This window comes from Lacerta agilis, chromosome 16 (assembly GCF_009819535.1).
Source record: "Lacerta agilis isolate rLacAgi1 chromosome 16, rLacAgi1.pri, whole genome shotgun sequence".
Taxonomy (NCBI): domain Eukaryota; kingdom Metazoa; phylum Chordata; class Lepidosauria; order Squamata; family Lacertidae; genus Lacerta; species Lacerta agilis.
Genome location: NC_046327.1, coordinates 14,108,393 through 14,126,997, shown reverse-complemented (window position 1 = coordinate 14,126,997; position 18,605 = coordinate 14,108,393). Strand labels below are relative to the sequence as shown.

The window sequence follows — 18,605 nt, the reverse complement described above, 5'->3', positions numbered from 1 at the left end:
GTGTAGCTCTGCCTCCAACTTACGCTGCAGAAAATGTCAAGAGAGCAGGTGGAACTAGCAAATCCCATTTCCTTTCTGTGCAGAGGAGAATAAAATGCTAAATGGTTCAATACATGAAATGTTTGCCTTGCAACTGTCTCCCACCCTCTGGCATCACATTTGAGAAACAATAGGTTATCTGCATTATTATTCAGGCTACGCAAGAAATGACATTCCAAATAAATCTACATGTGTATGGCTCCCATGATCTCCCTACATGAGTACCAGGGATGCGGGTAGCACTGTGGTCTAAACCACTGTGCCTCTTGGGCTTGCCAATGGGAAGGTCAGTGGTTCGAATCCCTGTGATAGGGTAAGCTCCTGTTGCTCTGTCCCAGCTCCTGCCAACCTAACAGTTCGAAAGCATGCCAGTGCAAGTAGATAAATAGGTACTGCTGAGGCGGGAAGGTAAATGGTGTTTCTGTATGCTCTTTTCCGTCCCGGTGTCCCGTTGCGCCAGAAACGGTTTAGTCATGCTGGCCACATGACCCAGAGAAGCTCTCTGTGGACAAACACTGGATCCCTTGGCCTGAAAGCAAGATGAGTGCCACACCCCATAGTAACCTTTGACTGGACTTAATGGTCCAAGGGTCCTTTACCTTTACTCACATGAGCACCAGTGAGTATGGCCAATAGTCAGGGATGATGGGAGTTGTAGTCTAGCATCTTATGGAGGGCCACAGCTTCCCGACACTTGCTCTACAAGAGGTTTATAATGCACACTTTGGAAAGTACTGACCTACTCTGTACTTGCATTTTGTCAAACTTTCAAGCTTGTTTCATAATGCCATAGGGAAAGTTATTGTGTGTTCGCAATGGTCGGCATCTAGATCAAAACACTGTAATATATAAATAGCTGAGCTACATTGAGTTACTGTCAAAATGTCAAACATTGGGGTGTTTTGTAATATTGTTGCTTCTCTCCAGTGTTACACAACTTTTATACCTTTTATCATCTTTAATGAATCTAGACCCATCTAAAAGTTGCAAAATTCCTATTGATGCAAAAAGTGGGACAATCATGATCTTACAGGAGAGGGGGCAGGATTATTTCAAAAGAAAATAATCTCTGAATGATGACATTAGCCAACATAAATTTAAGTGGGGAAAAAGATATCTTAATGTGTTTATATGACCTTAAGGTGTTTATTTGACTCTTACATGAGTTGTACAGCCCATCCCCTTCTTGGCTGGAAATGTATAATGATACTGTGGTAAAGCTCTCCTGTAATAAATATAGGTTAGAGGTCAGTTTCTAACCATCAGAAGAGTGAAACTCTGAAACACTTTCGAATAATGGAACATGAGTTTTAATTTGATGGTACAGTGTTGGTTTTGTAGGCCATAACTTCTTAGATAAAGACATGGCTAGAGGGCTGAGAACTGTTAATACAGTACCGTATTCCTTTTTGTATGTGTATAAATGCTTGGGTCAGAATTCTTTTCTGCCAGGATGTTAGCCCTCTTCAGGAATTCAGAAATTCAGCCAAATTACTTAAGGGTAAATATGCCCTTATAGAGGGATGAGAGCACTCAAGTCATCCCTGTCCCAGTGGCACTGGACATGTTCCCTTCACTCTCTTTCTCCCCCAAATATAATTTTTATTGAATTTCCATTTCAAATTCTCATCTGTTCCCACTCCCTCCAATACAGTTCCTTTATCATTTGTCTTCTACTAAGCCTGTCTCGAACCCTGCCCACGATTTCATTTGTTTTAAGTTCTTTTCCAAGTAGTCCAAAAAGGGCCTCCATTCTTCCACAAACAGTTCATCCTTTCTATTTCTTTATATTGCTGTCAGCTTCACTGTTTCTGCGTAGTCTGTAGCTTTTAAAACATGTTCCCTCCACTTGGCGACATTCATGTGTTAAGCAGAAATGTCTGAAGAGGGGATTGTACGCTGGTTTCCTGGCATTGAAAGGGGGATTTTAAGCACATTCAGGTGAACACCCTTCCAAAACCTCACCAGTCCTTTGTGCTAAACATGAGAAGATTGAGGGTGGAGGAGGCACTAATGGAGAGTTTGGGGTTAGTGCTGACAGGCATGCCCCCATCCCTCTCCAAACTTTTGCCCTTGTGTGTCCGAGCTGATTGCCTGAAGTGAATTATTGAGAATCCTTGATCTGCCAAAGTAGTCTCAGGTTTCTGCCAGAAATTATACAAGTGCCTTTCTCCGAACATATCCTCTAACATTTCTCCAATGATGTTGATTATGGTGATTTTACTATTTATACTTCACCCATCTTGACTAGGTTGCCCCACTCTGGGTGGCTTCCAACATATATAAAAACATAACAAAACATTAAACTTAAAAAAAATATTCCTCTATACAGGGTTGCCTTCAGGTAGCTTGGGGGTCAGATAGCTCCATATCCGCCCAACATTTCTCCCATGAAAGTAGGAAAAGTGGGACATTCTGGGATCAGATGAGAAACCAGGACTGCTTCTGTAAATCCAGGACTGTCCCTGGAAAATAGGGGCACTTGGAGGGTCTGTATGTGTGGTTGGACCGTGAGGCAGAGTGCCAGCCTATTGGCACCTGTGGGTACACCTGTGGGTAAAGTATCCTAATGTAGCTGAATAGGGTTTTCATCGTGGCTATCGTAAGTGTGTCCATGATTGTAGCTTGTGGCTAGAATCTTATGCACAGTAACATGTACTCAGGTATTCTTTGAGGTCTGTGAGATAATATTTCAGCATATGTAGATAGGTTTAGGATTGCAAGACTAACAGGCAGGGATGATGGGAGTGTACTTAAATCTAGAGAGTTTGAGAAGGATACTTTCCGCCATCCCCTCTTTTGAAGGGGAGGAGAAATCCCTAGTTGGGATTACGTGCTGAGAAATCTGTTCCTACTGCAAGGTTTATCTTGTTTTGATGATATTTCACTTGAATCTCTCCTTAGAAACCAACAGAGCACTTCCTCTCTGGCTCAGCAGAGCTATTCTTAAACAATGCTAATCAACAAGTGGCAGGATTTTCCTCATAAACACATCTTCTAGGAGGTAAAGTCGGGGCACTTAGGCTACACAGCACAGATTCCAGCTGCAAAGTCAATAATTGTTGTAATACTCCCCCCCACACACACCTTTACAGGTTTGCTTTCAAGATATACATTTGGAATAGTTCCAATATTTGGCCTAAATGATCAAAGTGCAACATGTTTTAATTGTGCACTTTTTAAAAAAGTAAAGTGTGTATGTGGCAACCATGTGCTGCATCACATAGTTCATCTGCCCAATTTTGGCTTCCTGCTGTGTCTTCCTGTCGGCTGGCTGGCTTTGCTTCCACATAATGTGTGAAATGGCCCTCAAAAATATGTGATTGATTAGTTGCTTTGGGTAACGAAGAAGCAAGAGCTGACATCTGGCATTTTCCTTTCAAGACTCTTAGCATAGATGCTTTTGGAATCTTAAGTCTCCAATAAACTGAATGCCCACCAATGTGTGACCTGGGCTGGGCCACCAGGGTGGGTTAAGGAAAGTCCTGGTGCAACTGCCACATGGCCTGAATGATTCTGGCAAACCTGCCTGTTGCCCTCATGTCTGACTGGCTAGTGCAGGGGTGGCCAACTTCCAAGAGACTGCGATCTACTCACAGAGTTAAAAACTGGCAGTGATCTACCCCCTTTTGGGGGGTTCAGGTCAAAGTTGTTGAGGAGGAAAGCGACATTGAGCTTGTGTTAGGAAGGAAAGCCCTGTTTTTGGTGGGTCGGGTCATTTTAGGGGTGGGGGGCAAAGATGTTGAGTTTTTTAGGGGAGCCAAAGTTTTTTAGCTTCTTTGGGGGGAGCCACTGATCCAGTGTTCTTCAACCACTGTTCCGCGGCACACTAGTGTGCCGCGAGATGTTGCCTGGTGTGCCGTGGGAAAAATTGTGTTTATTTGATTCCTATTCAAGAGAATTACTTTATATATAGTCAATATAGTCACAGAGTTAATTTTTTTAACATTTTCTAATGGTGGTATGCCTCGTGATTTTTTTCATGAAACAAGTGTGCCTTTGCCCAAAAAAGGTTGAAAAACACTGATCTACCAGTGATCTACCACAGACGTCCAGTGATCTACCAGTAGATCACGATCTACCTGTTGGACATGCCTGGGCTAGTGCAAGAAAACAAGCACCCATAATAAATGATGTAACAAATGCCAGCCCTAGCTATGGAGCTGTTAAGGGAATTATTCCATTACTGGATCCCCAGGCCGCTGTTAATGCCTCTAATGCTCCCATCCATGAAAATAGCCCTTATCTTAAGTCACAATCTTTGGCTGTAGCAGCAGCAGCTGTTGTCAATCCTAATTGAAGTTGCTGGCAAAGCAGAAGCAATGGAGAGTTGAATGGTTACAATGCCTGGAGCCATGATTTAAACGCACAGTTCCCCCTCTCTGGTGGCTGGGGGTGTGGGGATGCTGTGAGCCTGCTCAAACTGCACCCTTTAGTTGCTCCTTAAAACATGAAATCTGGCCCAAGGGAACACCCGCGCTCGTTAACGAATTGATTCTGAACATGCATCTGTTATTACACACTGCATGGAACTAAGTGTGTCATGAATACAGTTCTGCTTTCTGCATAGTCAATAAGGAACTGTGCAGCCCATTCTGAATTTCAAGCAGGGTTTTTGTACCTGTTTGTATGTTAACCCTTCTCCCTGACATGCTACTATTTTGCTTTAAGGGAATGTCCCCTCTCCCCGGTCCCTTTTGCTTTCAAATGTGCAACACTCTGCCCACACAACTTGAAAAGGTATAGTTCAGGAAAAGCAATGCCACTTTATTCTAGTGAATGTATAGACTGGCTCTGAATGCATGCAATAAAAAAACTTGCCGTAAAACATTGCCGGGGGGGGGCAGGGAGAGGGAGTCTGTTGGCCCCCCAGATGTTGTTGGGACTACAGCTCACACCATTGTCCATGCTGGTTGGGACTGATGGGCGTTAGACTTCATCTGCCAGACGACTGGTTCCACACTATTGATTTAGGGGGTGGGGGTTGTTGTTTAGTGCTTAGTTTGATTATTTTATTTACACTGTACCCTGAACCATCCAGGCAACTTCATCATGTGTGCTGTAGGTTCTTTGTTGTTGTACACTATATACTGTATTTTATGTATGAAGTGTGTTAAGTGTTCAGAGGGGCAATAGGTAATGGATTATCTTCTTAAAGTGCAGGACATACGGAACTATACGACCATAATGTTCCCAATATTCCTATGTTCTTAAGCATATATGTATTTTATTTTATTTTTGATGTTCTGGCTCCCAGTCACATAGGAACCTGGGTATGAAAATATGTGCATGTTTGAATTTCACTGCTCATAGAAAGATTGGAGAATATGCTTACTTTTATTAACCCAGGCTTCAGCAAACCTTTTAAGCAGGGGCCGGTCCACTGTCCCTCAGACTTTGTGGGGGGCCAGACTGTATTTTTTTGGGGGGGGGGATGAACTAATTCCTATGCCCCACAAATAACCCAGAGATGCATTTTAAATAAAAGGGGACATTCTACTCATGTAAAAACACGCTGATTCCCAGACCGTCTGCAGGCCGGATTTAGAAGGCGATTGGGCCGGATCCGGTCCCCAGGCCTTAGTTTGGGGACCCTTGGATTAACCTATCTCTGTCCTGTTTGTTTCAGGTTTTAGATTATTTGAGATTTGCCCTAGAGTGTGTGTGTGTGTGTAGTGTGTGTGTGTTTATTTCTTTGCACTGCCATTTAGTGCCAAGGAAATGAGCTCCAGGAATTTGGCTCAGGCAAAAGCTCTGGTAACTGTATCCAGGGCAAACGGTAGCACAAGCTGGTGCTTAATCATTCATTCATTAGTGCTGAGTACTTTGTGCCTGAAAGACAGATAGAGGGTAAGAAATGGTGTCAGTCTGTCTCAGAGGAGCGCGCTGAAGATGAATTGGACAAGGGTAACGTCACTTTCTTGCATTTATCTTGTGCTGCTTCCTTAGCATACAGCTAAGCTTAGCGTACGGCTGCTACTCCCATCAGCTTGGGAGAAAATAGTAGCATTCTGACTTGCCTTTCTGAAAGCTCTCAGTTGTCTTAAAAAAAAAAAAAAAGTTAATACTGTCAGAATTTGCAATAAATAGTAATAATAATAAACAGGAACCGACACAGTTCCATCTCAGCTAGAGCACTGATATTGTTCTCTGCCATGTGTAGTTATGTACTTTATATACTAAAGGCCTTAAATGGCTCAGGGCTGCAATACCTCTATTCAGCACTTCTCCCCATATGAACCAACCAGGGCCCTGTGATCATCATCTGAGACCCTTCTTCCTCCATGAGTGTCTGGAGGGTGGCCTTTTTGTGGTGGCTCCCCCTGCTTTTAGATGCTCTTCCCAGGGAGGCTTCCCTGCCGCCTTTGTTACATGTCTTTAGTATGGTATCTGAAGAAGTTTGCATGCACATACCAAGAAGTTTGAAAGCTCATACCAAGAACTAACTTAGTTGGTCTCTAAGGTGCTACTGGAAGGAATTTTTAATTTTATTTTGTTTTGACTATGGCAGACCAACACGGCTACCTACCTTCTAAAGGGGGGAGGAGGGGAGTATTGTTCTTTTGTTTGTTATTGGGATATGCATTTTTCTATCATAAACTTTGGATGAAGGGTGGTTTAGAAATTTAATAAATAATAACAATGCTTTAGACTAGAGCAGTGTTTCCCAAACTTGGGTCTCCAGCTGGTTTTGGACTACAACTCCCATCATCCCTAGCTAGCAGGACCAGCGGTCAGGGATGATAGGAGTTGTAGTCCAAAAACAGCTGGAGACGCTGCTTTAGAGGAAGGGCTGCAGCTCAGGGGTAGAGCATCTTCTGTGCATCTAAGAAGGTTCCAGGCATCAATTCCTTGCATCTCCAGGTAGGGCTGGGAATGTCCCCGTATGTAACCGTGGTGAGTTGTTATCGGCCAGTGTAGACGATACTGAGCCACATTGATCAATGTTCTGACTGAAAACTTTTCAACTACCTGTATAAGCATACGATTTTTTTCCTCTTGTCTTTGACTTGAAAGTGGATTGTCCTTTCAACACTGTCAGTATTTCCCTGCGCCCATATCTCCTTAATACAAAATTATTTTGGTGCCCCAAAAGAACTCCCCCACCCACCCACCCATAGCATAAATTTCATTTGAAAGCCATACCATGCCGGACTCTGAGTCACTGGGTTTCATAAGTTTAGCAGGGTCAAGATGGGAAACCTCTCAAGGAAAACTGTGGGATGCAAGGAATGTTACTGGTGATTTAGAGTTCAGCAGACTCTCTATTCACGAAATTTACAGGTAGCATGTTGGTTTATTGGGGAGAACGATCTCAAAGTAGGGAAATACCTTTCTGACAGCTGTTCCTAATAAAGTTGCACTAAGGGCTACTGGGAGGAAAGAAGTTACTGTATTTTCCGGCGTATAAGACGACTGGGCATATAAGACGACCCCCAACTTTTCCAATAAAAATATAGATTTTGAGATATACTCGACTGCAGATTCTCCACCCGGCGTATAAGACGACCCCTGACTTTTGAGAAGATTTTCCTGGATTAAAAAGTAGTCTTATACTCCAGAATATACCAGTACATTTATAGGCAATATTGGACTAAGTGCATAGATAAAAACCTGTTGTTTAATAAGATACATGTTTCTCATTTATAGAAACACACATACACACACACACAGTTTGATAAAATGTGGTTAGTAGAGATGTGATATTTCTTTAACCTAGTATTTCTTTAACCTAGTATTCTTTCACATAGTGTTTTTGGGTAGCAGATGGTGAAAGCAGTAAGAGTCTCTCTGACCAATATTTAATCTCCCCTCCCTCAAAAAAAAAAAGTGAATTCTAGCTTTATCCATGGCTGTGTGTGTGTGTGTGTGTGTGTTGCAGTTCTCCACAAGTGCAGGATGTAATTCTGAACATAGAATTTACTTTCCTTATCTAAGTTTTCATTTATTGTTATTTTTTTTTAAAAAAAAGTTTAAAAAACAAAATTAAAAACAAGCCCTCCTCATTGCAGAGTACATAGCGACTGATTTCTTCTCGCAAGTCACACCGTTTCCCAAATAAGATTATAAGTGGTAGTGGATCAGGGCCCCTCTTAGCTCCTTGTCCTTCCCAAAGAGTAACAGAAGAAATTGTGCTAAGTTTACCACTGCAGGTAATGGAATTCAGCTTGGTGCAGTATTTAGGTTTCTTTGGCACAGATTTTATATGCACATCCCTCGCTTCATTTCTCAGTCTGTGTGCAGTTCTGTTATGGTAACTACTGCTTGTAATCTGCCCTTCATTTCATGCTGTGACCCTGCTTAATACACACATGGCAAGGATGCTACATGGAATAATGTTGTTGTTCAGTCGTTCAGTTGTGTCCGAATCTTTGTGACCCCATGGACCAGAGCACACCAGGCACGCCTATCTTTCACTGCCTCCTGCAGTTTGGCCAAACTCATGCCAAACATCAGGGTCTTTTCTAGGGAGTCTTCTCTTCTCATGAGGTGGCCAAAGTACTGGAGCCTCAACTTCAGGATCTGTCCTTCCAGTGAGCACTCAGGGCTGATTTCTTTAAGGATGGATAAGTTTGATCTTTTTGCAGTCCATGGGACTCTCAAGAGTCTCCTCCAGCACCATAATTCAAAAGCATCAATTCTTCGGCGATCAGCCTTCTTTATGGTCCAGCTCTCACTTCCATACATTACTACTGGGAAAACCATAGCTTCAACTATACGGACCTTTGTCGGCAAGGTGATGTCTTTGCTTTTTAAGATGCTGTCTAGGTTTGTCATTGCTTTCCTCCCAAGAATCAGGCATCTTTTAATTTCATGGAATAATAATGCTTCCCAAATCAGGTTGGGCAACATTGTGTAACCAACTGAGCTGAATTTTGCTTCATCCATACTCACATGTATGGCTAGTGCAGTGTGGGGACTGCTGCTCCTATTTTTATTGTAATTTGTTACTGCTCTGTTTTTCATAATGATGTGCTATGTTTAAAAATATTATAGTGCCGGAACAAAGTGTATGGCTCATTGCTACTTTATCACAGGAGTGCCACATGTTGGCTGCATTCCAAATTGTGTCACTGTGGTGGAACTTCTGATTCTTGGAATTGCCTGCACTTGTTCCTGTTTTAATTCTGGTTTCCCTGGGATATCTGGAACTGTTGCTGGATTGTCCAGCTGTAGTCAAATATGATCCAGTGCTGAATAAAAAGATGGAAAATACAAACTTGACCGACAGTTCTAGTGATAAGCTCACAGCAGTAAACTTGGTAGCCAAGTGGAAATGTATGAGGAGAGTTCTAAAAATTGGTTCTGGGAACGCTGAATCGAAAAACACATTTTTTGTGTGTCTTTCTTTCTCTCTTCTAGTTTTAATATATGTTTGGTAATAAGTTACATCTAGGACCCACCTATCTGTGTGGGATCTGCATGACATCTGCTTTCCTTTGGTGCTGCCCCAGCTGATTATAGGGACGCGGGTGGCGCTGTGGGTTAAACCACAGAGCCTAGGGCTTGCCTATCAGGAGGTCGGCGGTTCGAATCCCCGTGATGGGGTGAGCTCCTGTTGCTCGGTCTCTGCTCCTGCCAACCTAGCAGTTTGAAAGCACCTCAAAGTCCAAGTAGATAAATAGGTACCGCTCCAGCGGGAAGGTAGACGGCGTTTCTGTGCACTGCTCTAGTTCACCAGAAGCGGCTTAGACATGCTGGCCACATGACCCAGAAGCTGTACGCCGGTCTGTGACTGGACCTAATGGTCAGGGGTCCCTTTACCTTTACAGCTGATTATAAGCACACATACAATGTGGTTGCAGCACCAACAAGAGTTTTACCATTGGCACATGTAAATAGCACCGTACGAGAGAAGCTGCCAAGGAGTGCGTGAAGAATTATAGTTGTATGATATTGCCAACCTAAGCAGGAGAGGGGAAGTAGATCTGGCTGGAGGACTTCTTCCTTAATTCCCACCCACCCACCTCGCCTTGGCAGACCAATTCAAAGTTCACAAGAGTTTGCTGTAATCCCTGATCAGTGCTACCAGCGTTGTCCCCCACCCCCTGGCTTCAGTAGGGAGTTGCTGATGAGGAGCTCCTTTGTGTATCAGATCCCAGTGGGGCCTGATGTTGTTCAGCCCTGCTTCCAAAGGAACAATTGGGAACTCACTTTCAGTAGCCATTGTTCCTTTGTAGCCATGTCCTTCCCTGTTGCACACCTGACATCACAGATGGCATCAGGTGTGGGGCAGGGGTGTGTGGTTTGGGGAAATGACCTTGTGGACCAAATTGATACCTGTGCCAGGATTAGTTAGGCCTACTAGCCAGAAGTTCTGTGCCTTGGATTTACCTGCTCTACACTAACACATTTTTGCTCTGTATGTACTGTATTTGGCAGAGAACACTATATTTGGTAAAAGTGGGAAAATACCATACAGAAAAAACATGATGAACTTTGAGAACAGTTGCTTCTCTTAGCAAGGTCTCCGGTACTTTCACCCACCCTACTTAAATTAGTTCTACTTTTGTTTATGCAGATTTTAAGTAACAAGTGTGGTAGGGTTTGATAACAACGTCGCTTAAGATTTTCGGTTTTGAAACAGCTGGGGAAGACACTTCCTTAAATAACCAACCCACATATCAAATCAGTTACCCAAATGACTGGTTTTGGCATAATTGACATTTAGGATCAAGTCTTAAAGTCACCACCGTGTTTACATGCTGCTTTCTAATTGAAGGTTTTCTTTAGAGATACACTAGTCGTTATTTAAGAAGGGTTGTGGCTGGAATGGCTTTGTTATGTGAACCATAAATAATAAAAGTGTGTGCTCTCTTTTCAACATCAGTTGTTTGTAGTCCAAGGCAGGAAGTGGAAAAAGGAAAGGCTCTGCCTAAGTAAAATATCCAGTTGTTGATAAGGTCTTGTTCTTTATGACTTCATACATTCATAGAAATGCTGTTGAAAGAGCTACACTTGCACACAGCTGTTGTGAGGGACATTTGGCAAGTTTCCCTCCCCTCTCCTTTTTGGGTTTTGTTCTTAAAGCTAGGCTGAAAACTCAGTGCCTCAGACATTATAAGTAGTGTTTGTAGAGATGTTGTTTGTTCTCTTTTGGAGTATATCGACTGCTATGTTTCTTTCTCAACCATCTTGAACATTTGGGAAAGGAAGGGCATAAATGTTTTAAATAAGAGTGAGGTTTATGATTGGATGGTTTTGATGCGTATTTATAAGAAATTATCAACACTGTAGGCTTTTTAAAATATGGGAGAGTTGGGTTTTGTTTTGTTTTTTTAGAGGGCATATTGGGATGTGGGTGGCGCTGTGGGTTAAACCCACACAGCGTAGGGCTTGCCAATCAGAAGGTCGGCGGTTCGAATCCCCATGAGCTCCCGTTGCTCGGTCCCTGCTCCTGCCAACCTAGCAGTTCAAAAGCGTGTCAAAGTACAAGTAGATAAATAGGTACCGCTCCGGCGGGAAGGTAAACGGCATTTCCGTGCACTGCTCTGGTTTGCCAGAAGCAGCTTAGTCATGCTGGCCACATGACCCAGAAGCTGTACACTGGCTCCCTCGGCCAGTAAAGCGAGATGAGCAACGCAACCCCAGAGTCATCCGCGACTGGACCTAATGGTCAGGGGTACCTTTACCTTTAGAGGGCATATTAATGGGTGGGGCCTATTTTCCAGATGGCTTTCATCCCCTTATAAGGGAGAGTGCAGCCAAATGGATGGCTATACCAACCAGCACGCTAAATGCTTAGAATTCATAGAATCATAGAGTTGGAAGGGACCCTGAGGATAATCTAGTCCAACCCCCTGCGATGTAGGAATATGCAGTTGTCCCCTATGGGGATCGAAGCTGCAACCTTGGCATTATCAGCACCATGCTCTAACCAACTGAGCTATTGCTTGTCAAAACCTAGGCCATTTAGAGCAAATCTTCCTGCCTTAAAGTTAAAGAACAAAGTGTCTCATCCTAAAGACTAACAGATTTATTGTGGCAAAAAGTTTTGTGGGCTGGCACCCTTGTTTTAAATGTTATTTGCTAAAGAGTGTCACAATATGGTTTGCATTTCCAGGGACAACAAACATGTTCCTTCAGCAGTTAGAGGAGTGTGAATACAGAGAAGAACACTGAACTAGAAATGCCTTTACAGACCCAGCATGGTTTTTTTTTAATGGCAAAACATTCAGCTAGTATAAACTGACACACATTGAGGCTTCCTTACAGCTGTCCATGCATACCTAATTGCTTGGCTTGTAAACATGGAGTTCAAGACTGGCGAATCCTCAGAATGGAGAAAAATGGCAAGTGTTCCATGAAGCAGCACTGAATAAACAGATATGTTATGGGGTTTACTTGTGCTCCTCCGCTTACAATTCATATGTATCTGTAGAGGCCATCATATTCAGAGGCACAAAGGCAGGCACCAGTTCCTCTATGCCAGTGTTGTCCAAACTTTTTTCAAAGAGGGCCAGATTTGATGAAGTGAAGGGCCACGAGGGCCAACCAAAGTTGTTGAGCTTTTTACGACCGGCGGGCCAGATTACGCCCCCGAAACGGACTTTGGACATGCCTGCTCTATGCCATTACTCCCAGGTTTAAACTATCTGCACAGAAAATCAGTACACATTATGTTTCTCCACAACTGCTGGCTTAGCATCTGTACCTTTGCATTCTGGTAAAGGAGAGTCACCATGTTCTGAGCTGTTTGGGCAATGGAAGTTAAGCAGTGTGCACCCAGATAACAAACCATGTTTCAGCTGAAACCCAGTCTTATAAATTAACACAGTTGAATACTTGGTCTTGTTCCACCAGCAAAGTACAGTGCCTATGTCTGTTGTTGGCATTTCAGAATCCAAATATTGTAATTGAATTGGTCACCAGTAAAAGGTGGAGCTAATGCAGGCAGCTAAGTGCTGTTGTTAGGAAGCCTTGATCTTTATGGTAAATGGATCACCAAGAGAATGATTGCTGCAGCCCCTCCAGGCAACACTGAATCTTCTGTCGGGGTTTGGTTGCTGGAGCTCCTCGTGCACGGCCTTAGACTGGTTATGCACGAGGTACCAGTTGCGGGGAAAGCGGCCAGCGTTCCGCGTGCTTTTGAGCACGGTCGCCGGCCAAGCCTCACAGTCTGAAGGATGATGAGTAAGCCAATTGAAGACTCTGGTGGAGTGTGAGTTCCTAATTGCCTTCTTTAATGAACAGTTGCCTCGTGAAAATAAATATATACCCTGACTCTGAATATGCGGACCAAATTAAAGAAATTAAAATTTTTACTTTACTCCCCCCTTTAACCCCAAAGGAAGACAGACACCGGTTGTATCTTTAGTGGCTTCGGCAGAACCCGCATAGGCTCGTCCCCTAAGCTAAATTCCCCTAAGCTTAAAGACCCTGCGCGCCCAATCTTCCGCGAGGCTAACTAAATAAACTAAAACCGAAATATCTTCCGCGGGCCTAACCCTAGGCTAACCTAAAAGAAAACCTAACTAAGGCTAAACCGAATGATCTTCCGCGATCTAACTCTAACTAAAGAAAAACCCATCCAACCCGTCCAGCCCGCTCCTAGCCCCTTAAACTAAACTTGACTTCAACTAAAACCCAACTAAAAGAACATGAACGAACTCCTCTGCCTAAGCGGGGTGCCTCTGCCTTTTATTAGGGAACAAACGTGACATCATCATTAGTACTTTAACCAATAAAATCACTGTTGCTGCCCTCCAAAAAGGCGGGAAGCAAGTTTAACGCTCATTAACAACTTTGAACATGACCGGATCTACAAAATAAAGGCGGATTAATCTCACAAGTGAACCACATTATTCATTCATGCTTTCACTTTCGCTTTTACGCGCAATTATACCAAAAGTAGACCTCGAAAAACTTATAAAATAACCAAATAAATATGAATCCATGGCGGATCCGTGAAACGTATTCCGACATATCATCTTTCTTTTTTTGTTTTAAATTAAATTATTTTTGATTTAGTTATATAAAAAAAGAAGGTTAGAGATATCATAAGTATTTATCTGACATAAACATTACCATTTGCTTCGATATAAACCTTGACATGAAAAGGCAAAGCGTCAACAGTGCCGACAGTGTCCACATCAAGACTGTGATATAAACACTAGCAACACCATCAACATCCACCCTTTTCATAGGAGGAAATACTTGTACAATAATGTAGCAATAAAGTCATGAAAATAACAAACCACTAGCCGAACATAAAAAGTGATCGATCCGATACACTGTAAACCTTTTAGGCATATATAAATACTTCAATACATAGTGTAACACAACAAATCGTCTTATAAGCATGTATACTTTCGCGTGCAGCGTAAAACAACAAATTACTCCCCAAACACAAGAGAGGACCTGATACAGGTCCAAAATTAAAAATAACGGATAACGACTGCCCAAACATAAGAGAGGTCCCGATCCGGGACCCAAAATTAAAGTATAACTAGAGCTGGGGCTACATGGCCTACCCAGACCCCTCCCCCATTTTTTTTTATTTTTTATTTGGAAAACTGAGGAAAAATGGATAAGGAAACATAAAAGGTGTGTGGCACTGAGGCTACAGAATCGAGGGAACTTTCAGGAAGACAGATTCTGGACTTACCACAGCGACCACAGGTAACGGGGAACTAGGGTCTGATTCCAGAAAGGGGATTTAAGGCACCTAAGTACAAGTGGTTTGCGCCACTAGAGGGGATTTAAGCTACCTATATAAAGGTGTCCCAGCCAGGATGAGGATTTAAACCATCTACGCAAGGGTTTCCAGCGAAACGAAATTGGAATTAAACCAGCTACATAAGGGTCTCCCATTAACAGCAGGAAACAGAGTGAAGGGAAAAGCTGGGAACCTGGTTTACTGCCAAAAGGTAGCATATAGAGGGGGAATCTTTAAAATAAATAGGGGTACCAAAAGGGTAGGACGCCACCAGACTTGACATATATATCTTGAACAAATCCGAGAATGACCAATTCTTTGACCAAAAGGCATATAAATGTTACCACATTTTGAACTACAACTTTTGTAAGCACAACGTGGAGATTTAGGATTATTGAAATAAAACATATATGTATAAATATATCTATGACTAGAACTGCACAAAGATGATGCTTTGACCTTACATAAACATTTCCATATCATCAAAATTGTGACGCTCTAAATGGAAACCATTTCAGAAAAGCTTTGCATATATAAACATCCATATCATTAATTATCAAGCTATAAGGAAAACACATGTAACATGCGAGGCGGATATTTCAAGAAGCATACAAAGGTAAATATGCAATTTTTACAAGTACAAGACAGGTTTAGAACTGCAAAATGGTGTTGGAGAGGAGGATGAAGACGATGAATGAGTTGCCGGTCGTCTTCTTCTCCGACTACACACGACCATGTAGAAGAAATAGTCCTGGAACTCAGGAAAAGTTCATGGAGCTCAGGAAAGTACTGAAACATCGAGCTCTGAAGAAACAACGATACCTGTAGAAGAAAGGAGGTTAAGCAAGCAAATCAAGGTGATCCGCTAGTGAATGCAGGTATGAGAATAACTGGAACAAATCTAGGCAGCCAGGAACCAAGGGGCTGCCCAGGGGCAAACAAAAGGCATAGGTTGAGGATAGTTGAAGAGTTGCTGCATTTGACAGGAAGTTGAGAAGTTAGCGAATAGCTAACAACCAGAGTTAGACATCACGGCTTGTGATGAAAAGGGAGTATCGAATTTCACGCAAAGTTTGACCAGCGTGTTTCTTGAGTGAAGAATGGAGTTGAGCGCACAAACAGGTGTGGGAAATAGGGGTTCTTTCCGCAGAAGTAGGGACAGTCCTCCGCTGAGAAGATTAAGCAACAAGGGGTTGTCGTTGAAGATGCAGGCTGGCAAGTACCACGCAGGGTTACATGACTTGATCTTCAGGTGAAGAGTTCCTTGCGGAAGACAGTACTTCTGAGCACAAGGAGGAACTGCCTGAAGAGCCTGTAGTAGAGTTCTTGGTTGATGCAGGAAAAGATACTCCAGAAGAATACCTGGGGAGATGCGGAGCATATTTGCAACCAGGTAGAGAGCAACAGAAAGCAGGTGAAAAGGGTTTGCGGTTTTGGTTGGAAACAGGTATGCTGCAAGAAGTGATGGCAGCAATCTGTAGGCACGGTGAGTACCATTCAAAACCAGCCAACAGAATGCCCATGCAAAAGACAGCACGGAACATAGCAAGGAGCGTCCCATGGTTGATGATTGGATCACTGAGACAAAGGAAAGTTTCAACGGCGTGAGAGTGCTTGAAGATGCTGCTGAACAGAACTTGTAGACAGGAGAATTCACCTTACCAAGCAGTGAAATTCTCCAGGAGAACTTTGCAATAGGTTTTCTGCAAGGGACAGTTTGAAGACTATCAAGGGAACACTCTAAAGTCAATGACTGTGGAGCTTTATCCATGAGGTACTGATGGAGAATAAAGAGTTGCATGTGATTCCGGTGTAGCAGCTCTTTGATTAGGGCCTCTGCTGCAGCGAGCTTTTCTGACGTCAGCGCCCATTGGTCGACCCATACAGGGGGTCCTTCCTTCCATGTGAGTGGAAGAGCATGTACTGGCGCTGATGCAAAGGCCCACATCAAAAATGTGTATGGACAACAGTTCTTGCTTTAGACAATAAGTCTCTACCCCAAAGGGTGATAGGCACATCCATAACAAGTGGACGGAGCTGCACCATGGAGCCTGAGTCTGACTGGAAGGTAATCGGATGCACGCTTTGGTGGGCGGGTTCGAAACCTCCGACTCCGAAGACTTCCTGGGTGACAGTCGTTGCCCACTGGTCAGGCCAATCCTTTCTGGCGATCACTGTGACATCTGCGCCTGTATCAAGAAGACCCTTGATCTTTCGTCCACCCATTTCTAAGACGAGATGAGGGCGTTCTTCTGTAATCTTGATTAGCGCCATTGCTGTCTGAGGAGGCAAAGAGTCTACAGGAGCTGTAGGTGTAGAAGTAAGCAAATAGAGTCTGGCAATTTCCAAACCTTTTGTTAGGACACAAGGAACAGTTGAAAATCCTGGAATCAGCAACTGCGATGAATCTGTGATTCGAACTAGGCCTGCAGTCAGTGTGACTGTGGCAGGGAGGCGATCCATCCTAGGCAGGATAAGGCAAATTGAGGTGTCTGGGAATGGACCACGAATGGATGTTGGCAATTGCTGAGCAAACCATGGATTTGAAAAGTAACAGTCCTCTGTTAAGAAGAGTGGTATACCTGGGACAGAAGATTCTTCTTGTTCTTCGTTGGCAGTGTTTGAAGATATCTTTTTGGCTTCGGGTTTTTTGCACTGCTGAAGTTGGCAACTCTGAAGCTGCTTGGCGTTGAGTTGGCAAACTTGGGGTTCTTCCGTTAGTAAGAGTTGCTGATGCTGTTGAACCTGTTGGCATTCAGTCAGTTGTGCATCAAACTGGCAGGATGGAACTTCTTCTTTGACACAAGACAGTTGAAGTGGTTGTCCATGATAATTGTTTGATTGTGGCTGACTGAGCTTAAAAGCTGGAGGTGACACAAAGGTGTGGACATTGTTAACTGGAGTGATGTTTAAGCTTCCACAAGAGGGAGCTGTCTCACTCACTTGCATTCTTTGGCCACATGGAAAGTGATCATCAGCTGGGTTGCAACTTGAACACTGCTGTTTCATCAAGGGCAAATGTCCTTCAATGACAGATTGACCTTGATTTGAAGGTGAATAAAGCTCAGGAGTTGCGAGATTGATCTCAGTAGGATGTCTTCTCAACGTTGAAGGCAATTCTGCGATCAGAGACTTGACTGTGATTGCTTGCTGTGAAGCAGGATCAACATCAGCAGGAACTGAAGGGCGGTCAGCAGAAGGTGAACTGAATGCTGTGTTCTCTACTGGAACCCTTTGAATAGGTAAGGCAGATGATGAAACCTCTGGAACCTGAATGCTTGATGAGGTCACATCTTTTCTCTGGACATCTGAAGAGTGGATATCTCTCTGGATCACTCTTTTTTCCTGATGACCTGGATAAGGAGTAGCGTTGTTCACCTTTCTGGGATGGTTGACCTTCATGATGTTCTTGAACTTGCACCCTATTGTTTTACCGGGGCCGGGGCGCGGCCCGCAGAACCGTTTCCCTGAACTGGAGATGAGGTAGGTGATGTGTTTTGTGGATTCAAGCGACAATCATTCGCCCAATGAAATCCTTTCTGACAGATGGGACATCTCTCTGGCGGCTTGGCAGAAGGCCTTGGCGTTGTTGTGCACTGCGACCGGAAATGCCCATCGCCTCCACACCCATAGCACTTCTTGACTGGCGTAGAGCTGTCTTGACGTGGCATCTGTACCGCAGCTGCCAAGAGCTGTGCTTTGTAGGAGTGGGTACCGACATTCTGGCAGACGCGTAGCATCTCAGTCAATGTGGCATCTGGACGAGCTGCAACTGCTGTTAGGGCATTCTTGCAGTCATCATTGGCATTTTCAAAGGCAAGTTGTTTTGTCAGCATGTTTCTGGCATGACGATCTTCTATCTGTCGTTCCACTGCAACAATCAGGCGATCCACGAAGTCCCCATAAG

The 18,605-nt window shown here is 43.5% G+C and overlaps 1 protein-coding gene across 5 annotated transcripts in view; it reads left to right on the top strand.

Annotated features, from left to right (window-relative positions):
- Window positions 1-18,605, top strand: part of PALM2AKAP2 (PALM2 and AKAP2 fusion) — a 238,021-nt gene that overhangs the window by 166,952 nt on the left and 52,464 nt on the right. Inside the window, exon 1 of one of the 5 annotated variants that reach the window (XM_033173330.1) lies at window positions 5,917-5,946. The exons of the other annotated variants lie outside the window; for them this stretch is intronic. Coding sequence (XP_033029221.1) covers window positions 5,932-5,946 — 15 coding nt within the window. The 5' untranslated portion in view covers window positions 5,917-5,931. Of the gene's footprint in view, window positions 1-5,916; window positions 5,947-18,605 lie in introns of those variants that run through there. 5 annotated transcript variants of the gene reach the window in all.